The 27,744-nt window shown below is 39.1% G+C and overlaps 1 protein-coding gene across 1 annotated transcript in view; it reads right to left on the bottom strand.

Annotated features, from left to right (window-relative positions):
• EGF (epidermal growth factor) overlaps positions 1 to 27,744 on the bottom strand; it is a 92,909-nt gene that overhangs the window by 53,525 nt on the left and 11,640 nt on the right. Inside the window, exons 2-5 of the mRNA XM_081225522.1 lie at positions 16,240 to 16,439; positions 14,008 to 14,189; positions 13,366 to 13,593; positions 11,900 to 12,102 (exon numbers count right to left, since the gene is read on the bottom strand). Coding sequence (XP_081081648.1) covers positions 11,900 to 12,102; positions 13,366 to 13,593; positions 14,008 to 14,189; positions 16,240 to 16,439 — 813 coding nt within the window. The remainder of the gene's footprint in view (positions 1 to 11,899; positions 12,103 to 13,365; positions 13,594 to 14,007; positions 14,190 to 16,239; positions 16,440 to 27,744) is intronic.

Here is a 27,744-nt window from a genome sequence, read left to right as displayed (position 1 = left end):
ATATTCTCTGAGATCCCTCACTTAAAAAATTTATGGTTCTATACAGAATCAAATGTTTGTTGTAAATTCCTCTAAATTTATACCTATAAAGATTCTCAAACCTTAATACCGGCTTATGATATGTTAATGGAGATTCAAACTGACTTACGGAGAAAACAATTAATGTCTAGGGTACAGGAAATTGCTCTGTTCTTCATCTAGATCCAATGTTATTTATCTTTTTTTTTGTACTTTTCTACTACCTCTTACCTGTTCTTCTGTGTGTTCTTATTATCATCATCAACATCACCAACATCATCACAATTCTATATATATATGTATATATCTTTTTCATTAATCAGTAAGCTTTTGAGGATAAAACATGTATCCCATTCACATTTATAGTCCCAATAGCACCTAACCTGGTGCCTTTTACAACACAGGGGTGCTACAAACATCTGGAACACATGCACAAAAACCTGTGACCATGAAACCTGCAACTTAACTCCTTTATTTGGTTTCTCCTTGAATTTTCAGTCAACCTCAGAGTTAGAACTCAAATAGATGGTCAGTATTCTTTCCACTATACCATACTGATGATGGTTTTAATGATACTTATTAACAATATACATTACTATTCAATGATGAACATAGGCAGGAAAGCAATCACTATTCGTCTCTGAATGGCTGTGCTGATGATGTGACCTGAATTCAGACACTAAACACTTAAAAGGTCATTTTAGGAAGAGGCAAAACATAGGGGATTGAGGGCTGTATTTTGTTTAATCTCCTTAATCTGCTGTTCTTTAGCTTCAAATTAGGCTGAAGCTAGCACGTAGAATGCTGCTGCTGACCTCAGATAACCCCCCTCCCAGAGCCCAGCAGTGGAACCTAATTACCTTTGAGCTCAAATTAAAGCTCCTAAATCATGGAGTTTAATGTCCACCACCAACTGCGCCTTCAATAACTGCCCAAATCACAAACTCTCATGAGCTCTGCTATAGCCAAGCAAACTATAGATCTTACCCTGGCGCACTTATGAAACAACACACGTGGGATTCCCAAGCCTGCTTCTTTCCACTGATCACACATTTCTCTCCACCTCAAATTCAGTGTCAGACTCACCTCAACAACAAAGCCTTTCTAGTCTCTTCCATTTGAACCCATTCACTTGAATCATTCTTTTAACTAAACATTTAGCACCCCCAACAGTTAAAAATTTGAATAACATTTTATAAAGCATTTACATTATCACAGGTAATTTTTATAACAAGCCCTGGAGCTATGCAGAGTAATTAATGTCTTCCATTTTACAGATTAGGAAATAGTATCTTAAGGATCACATATAGTTAATAAGGGGTAGGAGTGGGACTCGAGCTCAAGTCTTCAATGACAGACCTCATCTCTTTAATGTATATAATGTGTGTGTTTGTGTATATGTATATACTTATGTATATATATAAAATATATATATTTTTTATGGGTTTTTATAGAAATATATATATTTATATTATTAATATTATATATTGATATAGACCATTTTATACTGATACATAATAAAGTTAATATATTAACATATTAATATGTTATGCTATATATTTTATGTATAATAAAATATATAAATTATATATACAATATATTTTTCTATAAATGTCTATGATTTTTGTTTTATTTATTTATTGTCTTTTTCATTAGTGAGTTCCCTGAATAAATGACTCCCTCACCTTCCCCAAAAAACTTCCCAAACTGTGTAATACAGAAGTTTATTCTTCTTTGTTAATAGAAAATAAGAAGGAAGAAACGAGAATGGTTATTTTGTGCTATTGGAATTCCTAATTATAGTAAAGAAAAAAAAAATCACTTAGCCAGAACTTAGCTACTTGGTATCCTTATCCATCTAAACCTAAGAATCAGAAAGTAAAGAAATCGGGACTTCCCTGGCAGTCCAGTGGTTAAGACTTCTCCTTCCAATGCAGGGGCTGTGGGTTTGATCCTGGTCAGGGAGCTAAGATCCCACATGCATCAGTAGCCAAAAAACCAACACATAAAACAGAAGCAATATTGTAACAAATTCAATAAAGATTTAAAAAAACGGACCACTTAAAAAAAATCTTAAAAACAAAAAGAAAGTAAACAAATCAACAGCCTCTGAGCAGTTAAAAAATAAATGCCTTTTACTCTCAGATGCACCCCTCAGGCCCACTCAGTCTTTCCTTATTTCAGACCTATTTCTGAGGAGCTTGGCCAGTCCGCAGCATGAAGATGCAAACACAAGGTGTGAAGGTCTCCGCTCCCATTGTTACCACCCCCATCCGCAGTGCATTCCCCACTAGCAGGAGTGGTTACATGATTCCGATGTTCTTTCTTGCTGAGCGCAGACACAGCCTCAGCCCAGCCATTCTAGACCACCAAGGGTTAGTTACTGGTCATCTTTCCCACAGTTAGAAGCCTTATCTCAGGTCTCCTCCTGGAGAAAGACGGCATAATCTGAGTGTGAAAATGATAGTAACTGCAATGAATAAAAACATTTCAAATATTTTTTACATCCTTGAATTCATAAAGATGCTTTTTTTAAAAGAAGGTCACCTCTGGAGGATACACTAACCCTTTATTCTGAAAACAGATAAATTAAGGGAAAGATTAAATCAAGCATTTAATTTACCTTTCCTATAAAAGATGCTCCTCAGGGAAATCATAAAGCTGATGTGGAAAAGTTATTCAACAAATAAGCAGTGCTAGAATTAGAATGTCATTACTTCAAACCTCTAATGAAAAAATGCCTCTAAGCAATGACAATTAATAGCTTGTAAAGCCATTACACAAAAGGCTGATAGGAAACTCTATAATGGACAGACCAGGCTGGCAACACCTGAACCACTGATGAATCTTGAACATCACAAAAAGAATGGAGACCCAGCCACTACGTGCCCTCTGGCATGGTCACTAGGAAGCATGCGGTACTACCCACAGTACCACCTATAAAGTACTCTTGCAAAAAATCTGAATCTGATAAGGCTTCTAGGCTAAAACTACCAGTGTATAGGAAAAACAGAATCATGTTAATGACACCACGGGGATAGAATCTGAAAAATCCAGAATGTGGGAAATTCTAAGGGACAAATGATCTGGGTTCCTCAACAAATGAATGGCAGGAAAAAGTCTCAGAAAATAAAGAGGCCACAGCCAGGCATATGGAAACCAGCAAGAAGCAAAAGACAACAGCAAGAAAGATAGAAAATTGATAAAGAGCCATTCCAAGTATTTAAAAGGCACTTCACATGGCAGCCATTTGGTGTCAGGGCAAACCTGCATTAAAAACACAGCTTTGGGCTTCCCTGGTGGCGCAGTGGTTAAGAATCTGCCTGCCAATGCATGGGACACGGGTTTGAGCCCTGGTCAGGGAAGATCCTACATGCCGCGGAGAAACTAAGCCCGTGCGCCACAACTACTGAGCCTGAGCTCTAGAGCCCGCAAGCCACAACTACTGAGCCCACGTGCCACAACTACTGAAGCCTGCATGCCTAGAGCCCGTGCTCCACAACAAGAGAAGCCACCACAGTGAGAAGCCTGCGCACCGCAACGAAGAGTAGCCCCCGCTCACCGCAACTAGAGAAAGCCCACGTGCAGCAACAAAGACCTAACGCAGCCAAAAATAATAAATTAATTAATTAATTTAAAAAAGAAAAAAAACCCAGCTGTGCCTCAAATCAGTCCTATTCTTGCCCCAATGACGTGTATCTTTGTAAATGTGACCCTCATCATTAAGAAAATGTCAATAACTATCTACAAATATGTTAGGAAGTACAGAAATCCATAATTTGCTAAGATTTCTGTAATTAAATAACAGAGCTTTGGGTGTTTGAACTGATCATTTAAACTATATGAAAACAGAATATAAGTGTAGATGAGGGTATGGAGAAATTGGAATCCTTGTGCACTGTTGGTGTAAATGTAAAATATTTTTTTACATTATACTGTTTTCCACAGCTTAAAAAAAAATCTTAAAAACAAATCAACAGCCTCTGAGCAGTTTAAAAATAAATGCCGCTGTGGAAAACAGTATAATTGACCTTCAAAAAATTAAAAGTAAAATTACCGTATGATCCAACAATTCACTTCTGAGTATACGTTCAAAAGAATTAAAAGCAGCATCTCAAAAAGATATTTGCAGACCCATGTTTGTAGCAGCATTATTCCCAATAGCTAAAACATGGAAGCAACCCAAGTGTTTATCAAAGGATAAACAGATAAGCAAAATGTGATATATACATGCAGTGGGATATTATTCAGCCTTAGAAAGAAAAGAAATCCTGACACATGCTACAAAACAGATGTATCTTGAGGATATTATGCTGAGTGAAATAAACCAGTCACAAAAAGAGGAATATTGTATGATTACACTTATATGAGGTCGTTAGAGTAGTAGTCACAATCACAGAGACAGAAAGGAGAATGGTGGTTGCCAGGGACTGAGGAGAGGCAGAAATGGAGAGTTCTCATTTAGTGGGTGTAGAGTTTCAGTCTTACAGGATGATAAGATTTATGGAGATTAATGGTGGTGATGGTTGCACAAAAATTGTGAATGTACTTAATGCCCCCTAACTGTACACTTAAAAATGGCTAAGATGATAAATTTTATGTTATGTGTACTTTACCACAATATTTACATTTTAAGAAAAAATTATGTGAATGAAATATTCATATATCTAGGATGATTCTTTTCTAGAGGTATCAAAAAAACCAAGGTTTTACAGTAGAAACCCCAGCAATGACATAATCAAAGTGAATTAGAGTCCCACCTGGGCAGTTTTAGCTACACTAGCCGCTTCCATAAGCAGGTACATTTCTAGGTGGAGACAGTTCTCCTTCAGGAACTCTCAGAGTTAAAGAAATTCAGCAATATTTTTCTGCATGAAATGAATGCAAAGTATTTTAAACAGTATTGATGACAGATGTGCTACATTTTCCAAAGAAGGCGCTTTTGAAATTCTCTTATGAGCTTAAAACTGGAATCTACATTTTAAAGAATCACAGAAGAAAGCAAAATTGTTTGCACCTTTTACAAAAGAACATCTGTGAGCAGTAAAACTATAGTTGCAAATTCTCTAAACGTTGAGCTTAAAATAATGCCATCAACACTGTATACAAAGAAGTTCCCACACTGGCTCTGAGATTCATATACAGTCTGTCCTTTGTATTCATGAGTTCCACACCACATCTGCATATTCAACCAACCGTGGATCAAAAATATTCTTTAAAAAAATTCCAGAAAGTTTCAAAAAACAAAATTTGAATTTGCCTTGTGCCAGAGACTGTTTACATAGTATTTACAACTATTTACATAGTATTTATATTGTGTTAGGTATGATAAGTAATCTAGAGATGATTTAAAGTATAAGGAAGGACATTAGGTAATATGCAAATACTACACTATTTTGTAAGGGACTAGTGCATCCTCAGATTTTGGTATTGGCCAGAGTCCAAACAAATCCCCGTGGATACTGAGGGACAACTCTAACAGCATAGGTGTCAGGGCAGCCAGGAGAACACTGTTGCCTAATAAGTTTAATCATGACAACAAAAATGTGAGATCAACTCTGTGTCTCTTTTCAGAGCACCAGAGGAGGAGTGTGTGTGTGTGTGTGTGTGTGTGTGTGTGTGTGTGAGTGAGAGAGAGACAAAGAGAGAGACAGAGAGAGAGAAAGATTGATTTTCTGAGTTCCTGAAGTGGAAAAAAAATTTTAAAGAGAAAGAAAATAAGGTTTGGGCCCCATAATCTGTTCAAACTGAAGCCTTTAACCACCAGCAGGCCATGGATAGACAAGAATATGCCAAATGACAGGTTATCCCCAAACAATTAAGGCAAACCTAAGATAGGAAACTATAGACAATAGTGAGAGGGTAGCTGGGAGGCAGCATGGTGTCAGTCTGCCTGGGTTCAAATCTCAGGTCTACCCCAGTGTGAACTTGAACAAGCAATTGTGACACCTCTGAACCTCAGCTTTGTAATCTATAAAATGGTACTAATAATCACACTTAATTTGTAGGGTTGTTGTGGAGATTAAATGAGATAACGTAGGAGAAGCCCAGACCAGATCATTCTGCACCCAGTTAATGGTCATGACTATTATTTCTAAGAGCAATACAACCTGTGCCATTTTTCTATTTCCTACACAGCAGCCCATGTGACTCCCAAATCTATTACTTCTAGCCCAGACCTTTTTCCTGAAAGCTAGACCACTTAATGAAAAGAAAGAAGAAAAAGACTGAAGCATAAAAGAGTCTAAAAGACCCTAAAAAAGACTCTCACTAGAGTTAAGCTGCAAAGATCTGCTGCAGAGAAAACTGATTTAAAACACCGGGATTTATTCATAACTATACAAAAGGAAGCAGGCTCGCTGAAGACTGTCTGGCCAAGGGCAGGGGCTTACAACAGGGGAGAAAGGCAACACGTATTCAGATATTAAATATCTTTAGAACTTGTTCCTCGTGGCATTATTTAGCAGGGAGAGGGTACCAAAGGGTGTTTTTCTCAGTCTTTTTTTTTTCCAACTATGGTTTATTAAATGTCCTCTAGGCACTGAGAGTACAATGGAGAGTTGTATTCTGTGTCCTCATAGGACAAAGGAAGTTGAGGAAGACAGACGATTACGGCAAAACATGATAAGTGCCCTGTGACAGGAGAAATCTGCTATTTTCTGCAAATAGCTACTGAGGCTCTGAGTGAAGAGGTCAGGGAAAGTGTTCCTGAAAGAAGTGATATTGGAGCTGTTTCTCAGAGGATGAAGAGTAAGCCACTGCCAGGAATTAGAAAGAATGCTCCCAGGGAGTTCCCTGGTGGCCTTGTGGTTAGGATTCAGGGCTTTCACCGCCATGGCCCAGGTTCAATCCCTGGTCTGGGAACTGAGAGCCACAAGCCATGCGGCCAAAAAAGAAAGAAAGAAAGAAAGAAAGAAACAGTGTTCCAGAACATGCCAAAAGGCTGGAGGAGAGAGCAAGCATGCCTCCCTGGAGGAAATCAAATCTTTGAGGATGGCTGCAGCCCAGAATTTAATGCAGAAAATAGTAAGAGTGGAAGCTGAGAAATGAACGGGGTACCCCGTGAACCAGTTAGATAAAAAGACTGGGTTTTATTATTGGCAATTGAGAGTTGACAACTGATTTTAACCCAGGAATGACATGATTGGGTTCTTCATTTTGAAGGGTGATACTCCCTGCAGCACGGAAAAGGGAGGTGGTGGACATGAATTAAGTGGACACCAGGGATGGAGGGCTCTGAGAGGGGCCCAAGTGGTTAGATGGTAGGTAGTAGAATTGTCAGGAGATGGAGATTGATTTCATGGTGTTGGAATGAGAAAGAGGGAGTTAAGGGCAACTCCTAGATTTCTGCCTGTCGAGGTGGAGGTAAAATGCTACTCACCAAAGTAGGGACACTGGAGGGAGAGAAACTGGGGAGAAGGGAGGAGAAAGTGAGTGGGTCAGTTATTTCCTTTGTTCCTGAAGCATTTGCAAGAAATCCAAGTAGAAATGCTCAGAAGGCAGGTAAACATGTGGGCCTTGAGAAGAAAACTTGTGCTGAGCCTGAATGTGTACCTCCGATGTGGCCCCAGCAGGACCCTGATCCTGGAGGAAGCAGACAGCAAGAGAAGGCACCAGAGTGACTACTCTCAGGAAATAGGTCAGAATCATCAGAAAACCAGCCTGATGCCGAAACTGTGGCTCTACTACCTCGACTTGGGCTCATCAATCTGCTGCATCGACCTCCTCTATAACCAGCCAATCCTAATGGACAAGCCGTGGACAAACAAGGACTTGTTTAAACTGATACATTACTCTTCCTTGTGGAGCTCTGTGGCTTTGCCTTTGTTAGCCTCACCCTTGCCCTTGGTCTTCATCAGGGCTGCTCCCTTTTGTATATTATGAATAAATCCCCAATGTTTGAAATCACTTTTTTCTGCAGCTTAGCTCTCGCTATGCCTCAGGTCCCCCCACCCCACCCCTTCATTTGTCTATATCTCAAGAAAGAGGTCTGGACTAAAAATAATATATTCAGGAGTCAAACAGGCTACTGCATAGGAAATAAAATAGAAAAATGCCACAGGTTATACAGCCATTAGAGATCAACAGTGCACATAACCGTCTGAGTGGTTCTGAGAAATCACTTGAGAAAAAAACAACCTGCTTAACTTTATTTAACCCAGTCTGTCTAAATCATCTGACCCTAAAATGTTTCTTCCTTCTAAATAACCCTTACAGAACTAGTGTTTGGAGAACATTTTGATAAATGATAGTTTAGGCATTTTTCATGAGGTAAGTTTGTTGGTCCTCTTATTTGTATAAGTACATATATTTTATAACAAAAATGATATCAACCAAGTTACATGATGTTTCTCAGCTATCTCCTCACTGAAGTAGTCTCACTACTAAATGCCTTGCAAACCAAGGTACTACTACTGTTCACTTTGCCAGAAGAGCTACAATTGTAAGCCTATTCTTCAGCAGGAATTAACCAGCCTCCAGAGAAGTACATCTAAATGTGAGGGCTATCAGGTACTTTGAGAACCTGATGGAAGTTAGGTACCATCTCCCTAGAGGCACAATTGCATATCTTCATCTAACATATACAATCAAGGGCTTCACAACCCTAAATCTCAGGTGAAGAATTTCTGCTGTACATGGCACTAAAACAATTTAAACCTATCTGATGATAGCCAAAGTAACAGTGCTCTTGAAATCAAAAGTCCTTTGCACTTGGACCTCGTATGAAGCCCATCCTTTGATCAATAACTAAAGCCAGTATCTCCGGTGACAACTGCCTTCTAGATTCCAGGTTTGCCTGTAGCTCTGCAGCTGGCACCGTCTTTCCCATCAAATTCTATTATTTGCCACATTGTTCTATAGTGCATCATGGTAGATTTTCTCCTGAAATTCATGCTTTCAGTATCCTATTTGAACTTCCCGTCAAAGAGGCCAAGTAATACTGAAGGACTCTGAAGAGCTTACCTGTTTATGGTAGAAAGAACACTAAACTGACAGACAGGAATTTTTTCCAGAATCCATCATTTACAAGGTGTGTAATCCTGGAAAAGTCACTCTATTTCTCTAGGCTTCATATTTTTCAATTATGAAATGAGTACAATAATTGAGGACCTTTCTGTCTCACAATGTTGCTGTGACAAACCAATATGATAATGCCCAAGAAAATACTTTGGAAATTATGAGGTTACATATAAGTGTAAGAGATAGTGATGATGATGATGATGATGATATCTCTAACTACTGTGAATGAGACCAATAATTATTTATTCATAGTATTATAGTTGTTGGTTCTAATTTTATTGTGAGTCATCACCACTTGGACAATAAGTTGTATTTGAGCTTGAGTCGAAATTTCCCATGTAAGGTAACTGGCAGTATATCAGATTCACTGCCTTTATGTGTGGAATATGGTCACCATCTATTTTATAGTCTTGCTACTTGGTTGTTGTTCTTTAATGTTGTGCTCAAGCCACAGTTGAATTGTTTACCACAACTCTTGCTTTTTAAATTCAAATAAGTGAATTAAAAAAAAAATAACTTGCCTGAACAAATGTTTCATCTCTAGGAATTTGTCCTTGTAGTTTTTCATCTCTTGCATTGAAAGTATAGTCATTACACAAGTTAAATTATAGTTTCTATCTAAGTTTTTTAAAGAAATAGATGAAAAGCATTTGTATTATTAGTTACCTGCCTGAGGATATAAGAAATAAGAATGTCAATTCCCCCTAGATTCTAACCTCCCTTTGACAATCTCATGCCTGTTCTCTGTTCAGTCCCTACAGCTCTCTTCAGGATCTATGTCCAGGGTGGGTACAAACCCATTTATACACTAATTGTGGGAGGCACTCATAGCCCCTACCATGTCCCACATTGTTACCAAATCCTAGTGGCATCCAACAGGTAGAAAGAAAACAAACAATTCCATCTTTATTTTGGAAACTCACAAGGCTAGTTGCAGATGAAATTAAATATATTTTAAAGCCCTCTTGAAATAAAATTTTTACATAAAGGCAGATGTTAGTGTAACATAATTTATGTGGTATATAAGCCATATCAAGACAGCCTACTTAAAAAAAAAGATTATATGTGAAGGAATTTGTATGCCTGTTAGCATAACTGACATCATCTTGGGCCCTTACAGTTTCTCCTGTCCTTCTGCTGGCCCTTCCCAGGACTGTGCTGTGCAGCGAACCACTTCTCTGTCATCAAGGGCTTTGTAGGTAATAATCATAAGGACCAGGTAGCCTCTACACTCTTTTAGTCCCCAAACCATAATGAAAACCTTCCCTGACATATTCCTGGCACCCATGAGTCTAGTGACCCATTCATAAACATTGTTTCCAAGCACATACCCCCATACCCCAGGTTAACTATAAAATTGTCCCAGTGGCCCCTCGGCAGTGCAGAGTACAGCTGTGAATGCTTCCAGATCATTGTCTGCCCAGTTGCAATCCCACCCTGTAAGTTACTCTATAATAAATCAATCCACTGATTATACGGAGATGCCTGCCTCATTTTTCGGTCTTAAGATGCTTCCTCAGTTCAATGGGCACTTTTCGTTCCCTTCGTCCTTCAACAGAATTCAGAGAAGACTACATTTGAAAGTAGAAATTTGGAACTATGACTAGATTCAGTTAATCCATTTATTTTACTAATTCTTTATAAATAAATAAATAACCACTGAATATAGGGTGGTTTACATCAATCTGTCCATCCATCCATCTGTCAGATATGGTCCCTGCATGCATGGCATTTATAAACAAGTGGGAGAGAAAATCAAAAACAAAGCAGGGCTTCCCTGGTGGCGCAGTGGTTGAGAGTCCGCCTGCCGATGCAGGGGACACGGGTTTGTGCCCCGGTCCGGGAAGATCCCACATGCCATGGAGCAGCTGGGCCCGTGAGCCATGGCTGCTGAGCCTGCACGTCCGGAGCTTGTGCTCCTCAACGGGAGAGGCCACAACAGTGAGAGGCCCGCGCACCGCAAAAAAAAAAAAAAAAAACAAAGCAAAGTGGTATGTAATTCCACGTTTGATGAGTTCAGTGACTATCTATCGAGAGAAAGATAGGAGGTGAAGGGGCCTACTTTGCTCAGATGACCAGAGAAGGCCTACCTGAGGACATGACAGTTAAGCTCAGAGCTGGAGAGAAGTCTAGGCAGAGAGAAGAGTGACTGCAAAAACCGGAAGGTATGAAGGAGCTTGGCATGTCTGAAGAACTACAGGAAGACTTGTGTTAGAGTCCAGTGAGGGGAGGAGGAAAAGATGCTGGATCAAATTGGTCAAATATCGATAGGCCTGGTTAAATGTTAAATTTTGATCTAAATGCAAAGGAAAGCTTTTGAAAGATTTTAAGCAGGGGGGGTTAACAGATCAGATTTACTATTTAAAGGCAAGAGGCGAAAACGGAAAGATGAATTAAGTAGCTGCTACAATAGGCCAGACAAGATATGCTGGCTGGGGTTTCCCTGGTGGCGCAGTGGTTGAGAGTCCGCCTGCCGATGCAGGGGACATGGGTTCGTGCCCCAGTCCGGGAAGATCCCACATGCCGCAGAGCGGCTGGGCCCGTGAACCATGGCCGCTGAGCCTGTGCATCCGGAGCCTGTGCTCCGCAACGGGAGAGGCCACAGCAGTGAGAGGCCCGCGTACCGCAAAAAAAAAAAAAGATATGCTGGCTGTTTGGACTATGGTGGTGGCAGCTGGTGGGGGCGGGGAGTGGACATTTGAGATGTATTTAGGAGGTAGAATGTAAAGGATTTGGCAGTACATTGGAAATTGAGGGTGAGGCAGTGGGAGAAATCAAGGATGACTCCTAAGTATCTATCTTGAGCAAGTAGGCAGGTGGGGACTATGCCTGACCCTGTTTGAGGTCAAAGATGACTCACCAGGTGCCCAAGGATCACCCTCTGCCTTGGGCTGTACAAGTGGATGCACTACTTTAATTCCACCAGGTGGTATAAATGATGGACTGAGGTTAATTTTAACCATATCCTTCCCAGTGTGCTTGTTAGCTATCCAAATTGTCTTCTTTTTCCATGTTGAATAGAAAATACGATCACCAAAAAGGGACATCGCAAAAAAATTGTGCCTAAAAACAACAGGGAAAACACATAAAGAATGGCAGAACATTTCTTATGGGCTTATTAAAGTTTCACTTCATTTCAATTTATTGTCTGAATTTTAATCACCTACATTTTCAATAGTTTCTCATTTAGGGTTAGAAACAGATATTAAGTTTAATTTTTTCTTTATGTAAACATAGTCTGAATTAATAGGATACGATTTTTAGCTCCAGATCCATTCTCATTCTTTTGCCTCTCAGCACATAAGTGTGGTGAAAATAAAATAGGGAAGAAAACAGGAACAGGATAAGAGTGGACTTCAGGTTGTGTCAATTCTGCACACCTAATTGCTGCCTCCTGCCACAAGCTAGAGTCAGTTGCTGGCAAGATAGCAAATCAAATGAAAGACAGATGTTTCACAAAACATATGACATAGTAATTCCAAAAAGAATAACTATAACCAGCATGTGAAAATTTATTATATGCCAAATGCTCTGTTAATTATTTTTATTTGTGTTTCTTTACTTAATCTTCACAATAATCCCAAGAAATAAGTCCTATTATTATCCCCACTGTATGGCTCTCAGCATAACTGATGCCATCTTGGGCCCATACAATTCTTCCTATCCTTCCACTGACCCTACCCAGGATTGTACTGTGCAGTAAATAACTTCTCTGTTGTCAAGGGCTTTGTAAATAATAGATATTGTTTAATAATCATTAGGATCGGGTGGCCTCTATCCTCTCTTAGTCCCCATAAAATGATGAAGACCTTCACTGCTGTATTTCCAGCACCCACAAGACTTAGGAATAAATCTTAACTGAGGAATGCACTTCCTGTTTCCAAACACATATCCCCATACCCTAGGTTAACTGTAAAATTGTCTCAGTGGCCCCTTGGGAGTGTGGAGTGAAACTACAAATGCTCTGGATCGCTGCCCACCCAATCCCACCCTCTGAGAAAGTTACCCTATAATATACTGATCCATTGCTTATATGGAGCTGCCTGCCTTGTTCTTCAGTCTCAAAATACCATTTCAATTCAGTGGGCACTTTTTGTTCCCTCCCTAATCCGACACCCACATTAAAGGAAACAGGATGAGAGAAGTGGTGTAACCTGCCCAAGTCACTCACCTAATAAATAGTAAATCTGGGACTTGAGCTCAAGTTTTTGGACTCCAAAATCTGTACTAAACCACTACACCAGTTTAGCTGACAAAAGTAAAATTCATTTATCACATAAACTTCAAATGGCAATTGTGTTATTTTATACCAAAAGCAAATCTTACTGTGTGCGATGTTTGTTAAAATGGATGGAACCTCCATCGTAATCACAGGAACAAATATGAGAACTGCTTCTTTCTCTATGGTACTGAATCCAAAAGAGCCGTTTATCAAGCATATCCAATGACACAGCTGTTATTTTCTCTGATGTCTCTAACAGAAGCTTCACTTCCACACCACCGAGATCTGCTCTGTGAAGGCTGCCCGCCACCTCTGAAGACCAAAACATAAACCTGAGGGCAAACACATCATGTAGACACATAATTGAATGTAAGGTCACTGAAATGGCTGACTTCTCTCAGTTTTTCAGTAATCCCCGGATGTCTGCACAGGACAAGTTTGACTATTTTGAATGAAAATTCAATTCAACAAATATTTATTGCCCTGTTATGGCAATTCCGTGTGATTTCAACTTAGAAGAAGAATTACGCCTCTCTAGCAGGAAACCATGATAGTCAAGAGTGCTACTGGTAGAACGAGCCTGCCTTAGTTCAAACCCAGGCAAACGCCCTATTGAAAATGGTGTTTGTGCATTGTAAAAGAGAGTCTTGGCCTCAATCAGGAGGTCTCTTTAAGTCAAAATGTTATGATTCCATGAATTTCAGGTTTTGAAATATATTTCAATGTCTAAAACCAGCAGAATTTACCTTTCTACTGGATCAACTGCTATATTTGCAGGATATTTTAAGGCGCTTAAGAGAACACGGGAATTGTTTCCTTTCATATCTGTTACTGTAATGATTCCTTCCTGTTGATTTGACCAAATAAGTTCTTCATTGATCCAATTTATTGCCATTCCTGAAACATTTTTCTCTATCTTGCAGATTTTCTGTAAAATCAAATTTTAAAATTGTTATTAATATTTCCCCATTCACAACAAAATTGTTTTTATTGTTATGTATCAAAGTTTATTCTTTTAAGTTCTTGTCATTTTTGTGCATTCCCAAAATTTAAATGATAAACTAGTCATAGATACCATGCCATTATTCAGATGCAGCAATATTCATCCTCCCATGTGAATATTTCTGGGCACAGTATTTATATCACAGCTTTGAGATGAAAATTTATTCTATATTTATTGAAATTAGGCAATCAGCCATAAAGTATTAATAGTTTCAACTATAGTAACAGTGGAATTTCCATGCTACATTAAGGTTAGTTTTTTCAATTCCATTTGCTAACGGATTTTTCCAGGTTCTCACCTGAACCCAATTCCAAGCTTTGCTAAATTCTGGCAAGTTTCCCTTGGAGTTTGTGCATAGGGGCATGAAGTAGATTAATTTCTTCTGGCCCCTCTTCCTCCCTTTATAAAGGGACCTTCCAGGTCCCTCCCTTTCTAAAAGTCCTCAGTGCCTTCAGGCTCTGTCCCCGGGATCTGAATAGCAGGGCTTTTCTTTATGCTCTCTCATGATAAAAACAACTTAACCAAACCTCAGTTATCTCCTAGTTCCAGCATGTGCAGGTAAACCAGTCCTCTAGGTGTGTGGAGGGTGAGAGATTGGAGGAAGCCCTGATTTGTACCATGGCAGATTCCTGTGGTGGAAATATTCCCACAATCACTGATTTTCAGCTACCAATGTGAAATCAGCAAACACAGAGTTGGGCAGAAATCAGTCTCAGGAGTCTGTGCTATTCCTACATCCCATACAAAGTAATCTAGCCAATCCATTTAACTAATTGCTAATATATTAGTTCACCCTGGAAAATTGTTTGCCTTTTAATGGTTGTCCTTTTTAAACAATGTTTTAACCCAAAGCAGGGACTAATACTAGTGGATTTTAGGCTTCAGGCCAATCCTTTCCTAATGACTTGCCACAAATTCCACAACTATTTAATGTTTCTTCCTGTTCTCTGACAGGAAACCCTCCAAATTCTTAAACTCAAGATTTTGAAACTAGTCTACAGATGGCTGGAGAGTAATGAGTAGCCATCTTTGTTAAAAGTGAGATTAGTAAGTATTAGAGATGTGATAAAACAGATTAGTGCCTAATTGAAGGCTTTAAGAATAATTGGAGGGAGAAAGTTGTGTTTAAAAAAAAAAAAACCCAAAAAACAAACAGCAGGCACTTTGTGTTGGGAATAAATGCTTAAGGTTTCTCTGGCCACCTGCTCTCTGTAATCCACCTCCCAGGAGAGACCATTCCTGCTGGGACTCATTTAAGGGTTCTACTAATTAAGAAGAAAGATAAAAGATCTTTTGTATGTGATTGAAGCAAAATATTTTATATCTATCACCTGCTTTATTATTTTTTTTCCAGAGTGCGAACACCTTGAGGATAAAAAGAAAAAAGATTTTCTTCCTAAATATTAGGTGCAAAAACCCACGACAGAGATTTTAAACAGATGAGACAGAGTTTCTCAACCTCAGCACGACTGACATTGGGGGCCTGGTAATTCTTTGTTGTGGGGGACTGTCCTACATATTGTAGGATGATTAGCAGAATCCCTGGCCTCTAGCACATCTTCTCTTCTCCCCAGTCCAGTTGTGACAATCAAAAATATTTCTTGACATTGCCAAATGTCCCCTGAGGGGCAAAATTGCCACCAGCTGAGAACCACTGGAGTAGAAAATAATCATGTAAATAATCTGTTTTAACCATAAAATGGTGATCTGGCTTAATAAACTTACATCTTTTCAAAATTACATTGACATCCTCCTCACTTTCTCCTGTTGGGGACTTCTGAATATCAATGCCACATGCATGGGCTTGTTCAGTAACATGATACCACAGATGCAGATTAAATAAATACCTACATATGCCAGACAGGTATTTGCAATGTAATGTAATTTTCATTTATCTATATGTTATGAATTTGCTATATCATATTTGACAGCCTGTTCAAAAATCCCTCAAATGCCATGGGAAATGGTACTTTACCTCTTGGCTTGTCCCATTCAGAAAAACTCTTTGCAAAAGTTGTCTTTCTAGATCGACCCAATAGATTCTTTCCTCATTGTAATGAAAATCCATGATCATGGATACGCCAGCATCTGCCACCAATTGCTCATGATTAGTTCCTTCTAAGTCAATCCTAAAGATCCTGTTTCCATGTGAGAAAATTAAGAAGGGTGCAGGACCTGCATGGGAAGAAAGAAACCAAACAGTATATTTTCAAAGATATTTTATCTGATTAAGACAAAATACTTCCCCATGACAAATAGCATAAGCAGAATTAATTTTTTATTTTTTTTTTTGTTTGCACAAATTTTTTTTGGTTGTGCTGCATGGCATGGCATGTAGGATCTTATTTCCCCAACCAGGTATCGAACCCGTGCCCCCTGCTTTGGAAGTTTGGAGTCTTAAACACTGGACTGCCAGAGAAGTCCCCACAATTAATTTTTTAAGTCCTGCTTTTATATGTTAAATAAATACCAATGTTTAGATAATAAAGACTTCCTGTAGGTGTTCACAATTAATTTTGTAAATAATTTTCTCCACAAATTGATTGTAAGAAATGAACATTGACAAATTATGAAAAAAGAAATATTTGAAGAGAAAGACACTTTCTAGCTTAATGTTATATTTATGTTCAAAAAGAAACTACCTACTGTATTCTATTGTAAAGAGGGTCTGTATGAATGTCAAATTTCATTATGTAAATTGGAAATAAAATTTCAGATATTACCGTTTTGGAAATGGATCTCCCTCCTCTAGTCTTACCTTATGAACAGAGCATCCAGGTTACTGACAAAGAACATGGGGGGCTTCCCTGGTGGCGCAGTGGTTGAGAGTCCGCCTGCCGATGCAGGGGACGCGGGTTCATGTCCCAGTCCAGGAAGACCCCACATGCCGCGGAGCGGCTGGGCCCGTGAGCCATGGCCGCTGAGCCTGCGCGTCCGGAGCCTGTGCTCCGCAACGGGAGAGGCCACAACAGTGAGAGGCCCGCGTACCACAAAAAAAAAAAAAAAAAAAAGAAGAACATGGTGAAACCTAGAGGTCTTGAGCGGAATCAGGAAAAATTGAAATGCTGTCCATGAAAGCTCTGAAATATTTTGTCCCTGTTAATGTTGCCACATAAAATTTACGACTCCCAGTTAAATTTGAATTGCATGTATATTGCATGGGACATCCTTTACCCTAAAAAAGTATTCACTGTTTACCTGAAATTCAAAATTCAAGTAACTGAGTGCCCTAAACTTTTATTTGCCAAATCGGAGTAGTGGACCTCAGTGGATCTCTTGATTCCTACAAGGCCTTGCCCTGTATCCTAACCCTATGCCTGGGGTCCCATCCTGTTCCAGGTGATGACCATCTACCCACTCAGACTCCCAAGTACTCAACACCTGCTTGGGAAGCTGATACCTCTCTCTGGAAATCTCAGCAGAAATTATTGGCCGTCCACATGGAGCTTGCCTCCAATGCTCCAAGACGATGTCAGGGCACCGTGTCATACTCTGCAGCCACGGTTAGCAAGGGTTAGTTTCCTTGGTCTTTCCGGACTGAGGATGAAGAGGCTTCTGCCATTCTGCCTTTAGATAACTATCCCAGTTAACCACTGGGATGAGTGGGGAATTGCAGAAGAATTCTAACACATTCTCACTGCCCTGCTGGGCTGACTCCATTCTGTTTTAATATTAAACCGTAATAACTTAATGTGACATAATAAATGTGTTTACTGTTCTAAGGATTTCAAATGATGATGAATTAACATCCTCTTACTTGGGGATTATGTTCTAGAGTCAGAAACACTAGCTCCACTTTAGAGAATATATTGGAATAGAGATACAAGAGAAGGGAGAAGTGTAAGATTGTGAGAGTTTTGAGATAGGTGCCTTTATAAATGTCTAAAAGAATTGGCTCAAATCACTCTTCCCATATCTTTTCCACAGCACAAGACCCCTGGCAGAGATGTGTAGGACAGCCCATTCTCCATTGCCATTCTAGCTGTAGAATCAGATGTATCACAGGAGAAATGGAAAGGGCATTAAACTGAGAGCCAGGAGGCCTGGTTTCCAGCCCTGGCTCACTAGTTTCTCTGGACATCTCACAGGACCTCCCCAGCCCATATCAGAGGGGGGCTGATAATGAAAGAATGGGGAAAGAAAATGAAATTATAGATATGAAACTATTTCATTATTTGTGAAGCACTACACAAATACGATTTGCCATTACTTATAACCACAACCAAGGTCTCACTACGTAGGGTTCTACCACTGTTCAGGTTTGAACCCGTGGACTGGAATGTCTCTATAACTCATTTCTCTTATAGCAATGTATCACGGAGAAAAGGAAGGCATAGGAAAAGACACCCTAAATAGACAGCTACTAATCTGTGGGCCACAGATTGCTGTGGGCCTGTGGATTTGTTGCCAGGAGTCCTCTCTTTGAAATGTGTATCATGCATGCTGTGTAAACTGAATAGATGTGTCAATACATGTTATTAATTTTCTAATGCATTGATACATTGATGAGATCGATAAAACATTTGATTCATTCCAAAGTACTATTAAATAGGTTTCCAGGTAAAAAAAGGAGAAAGGAAAAACACTCTAAACATTTTAGACAGAACATAGCATAATGCTTTGTACATAGTAAGTACTCAAAATTTTTTCCTAAATCAATAAATTAATGAAGAAATAATTGTATTTTTAATTTGTCTGGGCTTTTTACCAATATGAATGAAGACATAGACACTAGCAGATCTACCAAATTAATAAAAGCAGAATCTATTCTATGTTGTCATTTTACTAACAACAACAATAATAATAATAACAAACTTTCACATCCTGGTCTCATTGATCCTTAATATAACACCACGGGCTAGATGGGCCAGATATTACAGTCAATGAATCAAAGAGAAAAAATAAATCTGAAAAACACTTAGATCCATAAGGCACAGACCATAGCATTAACTTCAATAGCTTTTCAAAAAACAAATATTTATGAAAATACTAAGTATGAATAATGGATAACTTTTATCTTCAGATTTTTCTCATTCACAGGTGAATCCTAGCATCCAGTGTTTTATCATAGCTCTCAGAACTAGAAGACCCTACACATTACCTAGTTCAGTATTTCCCAAAACTGTTTGTTCAAAACAATCACACAGGGTGCTCTGTGTGCACACATGTGTGTGTGTGTATGTGTATTTGTGTGTGTGTGTATCTTTTGCAGATCCCTTCTCTGGAAATTCCATTTCAGTAAGGCTGGGCTGAGGACTAGGAATCTGTTTTCTGAATAGACAATCCAGGTGATACTTATATCTTGGTGAATTTGGAAATTGTAGATCTAGTTCAGATGAGGAAATTCAGCGACGCTTCCCAGAGTCCCACCTACAGTTGATGGTAGAGCTGGAATTAGAATCCATGTACTATCCTCTCAACACAGTACTCTTTCCTGCATTGCTCTGGATTATGTGTCAAGACATTACAATCTTCATTTTACTTCTGTAACAGATTTTTATTCCACCTCCCTCAAAACACCATTCCTACATTGTCAGCATCATTTTGTGTAAACCAGGGCCTGGGATGAATATTTGTGAAAATGAACTGTAATATGATTTAAAAGAGAGTTAAAGACTTTGAGCATTAGGCCTGGTGAAATAGTCATTAGACTGTAGGACACTGGAAATGATAAATAAGTTAGTGTTTTTTCAAACCTGTCAAAGACTCTATAAACACTGGTATGTGGTACAATGTGTGGATTTGTCAGCAGGGTGTGCACGTTTGAACAGCTAAACTTTCCCATGTCAAAACCCGCAGCATTTATTTTGGGTGCAGTTCAGTGAGAAGGAAGTGCATAGAAAATCAAACATCATGTCTAAGGAATACAAACCCAAAGACAGCAAACAGGTCACAGCAAATCAATTGGAACCTCTGACTTCTCAACCTGGGGATTAGTAGGGGATCTTCAGGAATTAGAAAGGAGTCCAGAATGTTTGGAGCACATTGAAGATCTGGGGCCTCCATAGCACAGAGATCAATTATAAAAAGCGGTTTTTGATTGAAAAGGGTGGGGATGTGGGTGGCAGAAACAGAATATTTCACAACCATCACCCCTTCATCTGCTCTGAGTCTGGAGAAGCAGCCCCACCCAGGGAAATGAGAAGAGAAATTGACTGTCTTCTTTGGGGCTTGGGGGCAAAAGCTCGTGGGACCTGGTTTACACATCAAGGATACTGGCAGGCATGTTAGCAAGACATGCCAACACTTAGTCTTCTCAGGCCAACACTGCCACCGGCCCTCACCGCCACAGGTTTCCTGCTCTAAATCTGGAAGCAGACTGAAGAAGGCTCACAGGACAAAAGAGAAAATGGAACTCTGGATTTTCAGGATTCAATGACACTATGAGAAAAGAATGTAGATTTAAACTGATGGGCCTGATGTAAGAAAGCCTGACACCTCCTTACCTGCTCCTACCTAAGCCCCTGATAGGAGTCATTTATTCCTAACTCCCAAGGGGCTGACTTGAATAATATCTGGGTTTTATGAAGTGCAGAAAGTTTTATTTCACTCTAAAAGGCTATCCTCATCTTCTTTTTTTCAATTCCTTTTCCTTTTCCTAAAAGGGCACACATTTACTTTTTGAGTAATCACGGCTTTCTTCTCAGCTTACTCATTAGGGTCAAAATTCAGGACAGATGAGACAGAAGCCAGGTGACTCAGAAATAATACATTGAATACAAACAGCTTATACAACTCAATAACAAAACAACCCAATCAAAAAATGGGCAGAAGATCTAAATAGATATTTCTCCAAAAAAGACATATAGATGGCCAAAAAGCACATGAAAAATGTTCAACATCACTAATTATTAGAGAAATACAAATCAAAACTACAGTGAGGTATCACCTCACACCGGTCAGAATGGCCATCATCAAAAAATCTACAAACAATAAATGCTGGAGAGGGTGTGGAGAAAAGGGAACCCTCTTGCACTGTTGGTGGGAATGTAAATTGATACAGCCAGTATGCAGAACAGTATGGAGGGTCCTTAAAAAACTAAAAACAGAACTATCATATAACCCAGCCATCCCACTACTGGGCATACACCGAGAAAACCATAATTCAAAAAGTCATGTACCACAATGTTCATTGCAGCTCTATTTACAATAGCCAGGACATGGAAGCAACCTAAGTGTCCATCAACAGATGAATGGATAAAGAAGATGTGGCACATATATGCAATGGAATATTACTCAGCCATAATAAAAGAAATGGACTTTATTTATTTGTAGTGAGGTGGATGGACCTAGAGTCTGTCATACAGAGTGAAGTAAGTCAGAAAGAGAAAAACAAATACCATATGCTAACACATATATATGGAATCTAAAAAAACAAAAAAACAAAAAAGGTTCTGAAGAACCTAGGGGCAGGACAGGAATAAAGATGCAGACGTAGAGAATGGACTTGAGGGGAAGCGTAAGCTGGGACAAAGTGAGAGAGTGGCATGGACTTATATACACTACCAAATGTAAAATAGATAGCTAGTGGAAGCAGCCACATAGCACAGGGAGATCAGCTTGGTGCTTTGTGACCACCTAGAGGGGTGGGATAGGGAGGGTTGGAGTGAGACACAGGAGGGAGGAGATATGGGGATATATGTATATGTATAGCTGATTCACTTCGTTATAAAGCAGAAACTAAAATAAAAAAGTCTGCAAATAACAAATTCTGGAGAGGGTATGGAGAAAAGGCAACCCTCCTACACTGGTGGTGGGAATGTAAGTTGGTGCAGCCACTATGGAGAACAGTATGGAGGTTCCTCAGAAAACTAAAAATAGAATTACCATATGATCCAGCAATCCCACTCCTGGGCATATATCCACACAAGTCTATAACTCAAAAACCTACATGCACCCCTATGTTCATAGCAGCACTATTCACAATAACCAAGACATGGAAACAACCTAAATGTCTATCAACAGATAAATGGATAAAGAAGATGTGGTACATATATACAATGGAATATTAGCCATAAAAAAATGAAATAATGCCATTTGCAGCAACATGGATGAACCCAGAGATTATCATACTAAGCAAAGTAAGTCCGAAAGAGAAAGACAAATACCATATGATATCACTTATATGTGGAATCTAAAATACTACACAAATGAACATATCTATGAAACAGAAACAGACTCACAGAGATAGAGAACAGGCTTGTGGTTGCCAAGGGACAGGGGGCCAGGCAGGAGGGAACAATTGGGAGTTTGGGATTAACAGATGCAAACTATATATATACAGGATGGATAAACAACAGGGTCCTACTGTACAGCACAGGGAACCATATTCAATATCCTGTGGTAAACCATAATGGAAAAGAATATGAAAAAATATATATATGTATAAGTGAATCACTTTGCTGTACAGCAGAAATTAACACAACATTGTAAATCGACTCTATGTCAATAAAATTTTTTTAATAAGAAATAATACATCTAGAAAGGTGAGCCAGGAGATGTGAACTTAAACTGCTACCAAACCAAAATTGGGTCCTCTTACCTGTGCACAGTAAAGCCATTCTACAGACACCAGGTTGTGATTTGAAGGAAAGTGCAGCGTTTATTGTAGGGAGTCATACAAGGAGTCCAGGATAGCCAGTGCTCAGAAACCCTGGACTCCCCCATGGGTTACAGCAAAGCATTCCGGATGCGCAGGCTCAGCGGCCATCGCTCACGGGCCCAGCCGCTCCGCGGCATGTGGGATCTTCTCGGACAAGGGCACCAACCCGTGTCCCTCGCATCGGCAGGTGGACTCTCAACCACTGCGCCACCAGCAAAGCATTTTTAAAGGAAGGTGAGGGAATGGCATCCCAGGCTGTGTGATCAGCTCACACACAATTCTCTGATTGGTTGATGGCGAGGTAACAGGGCGGCGTCACAGGGGTTAACTATATTCATCCTTAAGCTCCAACAGATGTGTGCTGGGGGCAGTGCTGTGTGCTCACGGTCATCAAGTAGTTAATTTCTTCCATTTGGTGGGGGTATTAGCATCTGTAAAACAACTCAGGAAATGTGCATCCAATACTGTTATCTAGGTCCTACAAAGAGGAGCTGAAGCAGAGGGGAGGGGGGAGGGGTCTGTCGTGGGACGGCCCCATAGGGTCCTGCTCAGTTACAAAATCTTAATTCTGTAAGGAAAGCTCTGAAAAATGTGAAGATTGCCACCCTAGTCCCTGAGTGGTGGTAGAAATGAGTCATCTGGAGCAAAAAATAGCCCCTTCCTGACCCTCAGCCACATTCTCATTATCAAGCTAAAGAGAATCCATTACCAGGTGCTCAGGATAGTAACTGAGGCTAGCAAGTTCTAGAAAATTAAACTTGTTCTTTTCAACAGAGCCATTCAGAGTCTTTAATGTGCTATTACACACTTTGATTCTCCAAGAAGGTGGGTGGTAAATACCATCAGAATAGTAACAGCCAACATTTTGAGTGTTCTCTGGGGTAGCACATTAAATGCATTATTTGATTTAATTGGGTAACGTTAGGAGGTAGATGCTCCCAGCATCTTCATTTTACAGAAAAAGAAACTGAAGTTTAGAGCCATTAACTTGCTACAAGTCACATGTCCAATACATAACCAACTGGGGGTTTAAAGCCATGTCTTTCTGATCACAGATTTAGCTTTTAAACATCATGCTTATCCCAAACTGAATTCATCAGGAACTCATTGTTTAGCGTCTTGTAGTTCAGCTCCGTCAAGGAACCCACTTCAGGAAGCTGACCAAAAGGCTGGATTCTCTGCATCCATCCATGTTCCAGGAACTAATTAGAAAGTGGGTCTCTTTCAGTGGATTCCTATAACTACATCACCTGGATATTTTTATATCTAATTCTATAATATGTTGCATCCCATATATAATGTATTCCCTGGGTTCCTTGACTCATGGCCCCTTTTTCTCCATCTTCAAAGCCAGCAGTGTATCACCTTCAAATGTCTCTCTGTTTCCATCGTCTTCTTTCTCCTTTGACATTCTGGCCTCCCTCTCTTAAGGATGCTGGTGAGTACATTTAGGATTCACCTAGATAATCCAGGATAATCACCCCGTTTCAAGATCACATATGTGAAGTCCCTTTTGCCATGTAAGGTCACATTCACAAGTTCCAGGAATTAAGACATAGATATATTTGGGGGCCATATTCAGCTTAAAACAGTTAACAATGGTGAACATCTTTTCATGGATTTATTTATTATCCTTATATCCTTTTGTTGAATGTATCTGTTTAAATCCTTTGCCCATTTTAAACTGGTTATTTATTTTCTTATTATTGTATTTGAAAGGTTTTTAAAAAATATATGTTGGATACAAGTCCTTTGTCAGATACCTGTTTTGCAAATGTTTTCTTCCAGAACACAGCTAGTGTTTCCATCCTCTTGACATTGTCTATGGCAGAGCAAAAGTTTCCATTTTGATGAGGTACAATTTATAATTTTTTTCCTTTGTATATCATGTTTTTGGTGTCATTTCTAAGAACTCAACTCCAGGACATAAAGATTTCTATGTTTTCTCCTAAAAGCTTTAAACTTTTACATCTTAAATTTAGATCTATAATCTATTTTGAGTTAATCTTTGTATAAGGTGTGTGGTTTAGAGTGAGATTATTTTGCTCGTGGATGTCTAATTGATCCAACATCATACGTTGAAAAGACTATCCTTTCTCTATTGAATTGCTTCTGCACCTTTGTCAAAGATCAAATGACCATATTTATGTAAGTCTATTTCTGGACTTTCTTGTCTGTTCCATTAATTTATGTGTCTATCACTCAGCTTATACCACAGCTCACTATCACTTTTTTTTTTGGCCGTGCTGTACTTGGGACCTTAGTTCTCTGACCAGGCATCGAACCCGTGCCCTCTGCAGTGAAAGTGCAGAGTCCACTGGACTGCCAGGGAATTCCTCACTATAACTTTTTAAAAACTCATAATAATGCAGTTTTGCAGAACAGTGAATGCTGGCAGAAGGTTCCTGTGCTGTAGGTAATCCTTCATCTTAAGTAAGCATGTTTATCCCTCAGCTTGTCAGCATAAATTATGCTCAATTTTATTTAAAGATTAATGTTACCATACTAAAATGCACTCCCCAACATTAAAATTTTTTTCCAGATGTTTCCCACAAACACACACACACACACACATACACACACATGGAAATCACTATCTTGAACTGTCCTCTGAGTTTTGCCTCTGTGTTTTCTACTTTCTGCTGGACATTTCCAGTTGCAGATGTCACACAGCCTCAAAAGTCCCTCTGCATGTTAAAAACTGAGTTTATGCAGGGACTTCCCTGGTGGCGCAGTGGTTGAGAGTCCGCCTGCCGATGCAGGGGACATGGCTTCGTGCCCCAGTCCGGGAAGATCCCACATGCCGCGGAGCGGCTGGGCCTGTGAGCCATGGCCGCTGAGCCTGCGCGTCCGGAGCCTGTGCTCCGCAACGGGAGAGGCCACAGCAGTGAGAGGCCCGCGTACCGCCAAAAAAAAAAAAAAAAAAAAAATGAGTTTATGCAACATTCATTTGCATCTATTGAAAAGATTGAATTTAATATAGGAGTTAAAATTTTGGTTTAAAGTTCAATATGTTTTGATATTTAGTCTTTGATAACTGTCACAGACAAAATAGATATTTCACAATTGTATCTATATCAAACACAAGAAATGCTTCATTGGCTATATTTACAAAATCACAAAATATGTTTTTTAATTACATCTATCAATTATTCACAAATTTTATTGAATTAGACTAGCAAATTTCTGCCTTCCTGTATTTTAATCAGTAAATGCAAACTAACCAAGTGTTGCATTTTATATTTTTAGCAAGTGGAATTGAAAGGACAAAAATTCTTAATTTATAAGTTTTAAAAACAGTTGGGAAAACTCTGTTTACAGGATTTTTTTTTAAGAATGCAGACATGAGAGGTTTTTTGTTTTGTTTTGTTTTTTTGTTTCTTCAGAGTAAATCAGTAAATTGCACTGTGTACCAGAGGTCAGATAGGTGTCACAGAAGAAAAAAAGAAAGAAAAAGAAAAAGAGGGGTGGGCGTAACAGGATGGGTGGAGCAGGTTAGAACTGTGGTCAGAGAAGGTCTCATGGGGGAAGTGACATTGAGAAAAGACAGAAGAGCAGGGTGGGCCAAGTAGATATGTGGGGTAAGAGCCTTCCAACCAGAAAGAAGAGACAGTGCAAAGGCCCTGAGGTAGATAAGAGAGAGTTTTTAATAAGTGACATACTGACATTGATTCAACAACCAAATCACATGACAATAGAAACATTTCCAACATCATCAGTTTTCAAACCACTCTCTTCATCATAAATCTCCTACAATTAGCAAGTCACTTTCTCACTCGTTGTTAGAATGTCATCTTTAACTGAAAGGGATAAAGTTCTGTTGTTTTAGTTACTTTTTGAGTAGCATACCACTGACACCAATTTATCATCACAGAAAAGGTAAAAAAAATTGAAATACTTCTCCCTTTTTAAAAAGAAAAATATGTAACATTTGATCATTGTCATAAGTGCTTTGCTTCCAGATACTCTGCAGGAAGCATGTGGGACAAATATTTTCATGGTTACTCCCCATTCAACACAAAGTATTACAAAGAATCTAGTTTAGTCTTGTTTTTATAGAAATAATGACATCAGTGATGCCCCACTGCACTTTGTGCAATTCCAGTTTCAGTGATTTTGCTGCCCTGATTCCCTGTGAAACTGTGGAGACTATACTGTAGGGTCTGCTGTCATCTCACCCAAGAATGCTTTTTGTTGATGTTCCAGTAAATGCAGTGGCTCCATTGCCACTGAGTACATGCGTACTATTTTTTTTCACAATATATTTGTTAATATATAAAGAAGTCATTGACTACTGAGAAAATTTCTTCTCTGATGCATCTTTCTTTTATTGGCTTATAAAAAAGTATCTCAGTTCTTTGTGCATTTCATTGTTGAAACAGAGAGGCAAGTACAACAGTGGCTAAGATCCCTGGCACTGGAGACAGAATACCCATGTTGACTCTTTATTGGCTCCACTATTAGTTATAATAGCTGTGTGACTTTCAGCTCATTACTTAACCTCTCTGTGAATAGGTTCCTTCATCTTGGAAATGGAAATGATAGTAGTACTTTATAAGATTATTATGAAGACTAAATAAATTCATGCCAAGACCTTAGAATTTTCCCTTACATATAGTGAGTTCTCAGTAAATGTTCACTCTTAGTCTCTAGAAAATACCATAAGCTGAGATATAGCAGAAACGCCTTTACTCTCACTCAAACTGTATAATTTTTCTAATACTTACTTCTTTAAAATTTCAGTAATGCCTTCTGTGAAGTTTTCAGTAGTATTTGCTGACAAAAGAACACATTTAATCTGTTGCCATGTGGTTTTCCATGTATTACTTTAGGCATGTTCTACCACAGCAAGGAGGAGGAAGACAAGTATTTCACTAA

This window comes from Mesoplodon bidens, assembly GCF_964165515.1.
Source record: "Mesoplodon bidens genome assembly, chromosome: 1".
Lineage (NCBI taxonomy): Eukaryota > Metazoa > Chordata > Mammalia > Artiodactyla > Ziphiidae > Mesoplodon > Mesoplodon bidens.
Note: the sequence above shows the minus strand (reverse complement) of the source record. Positions and strands in the feature narration are given on the sequence as shown.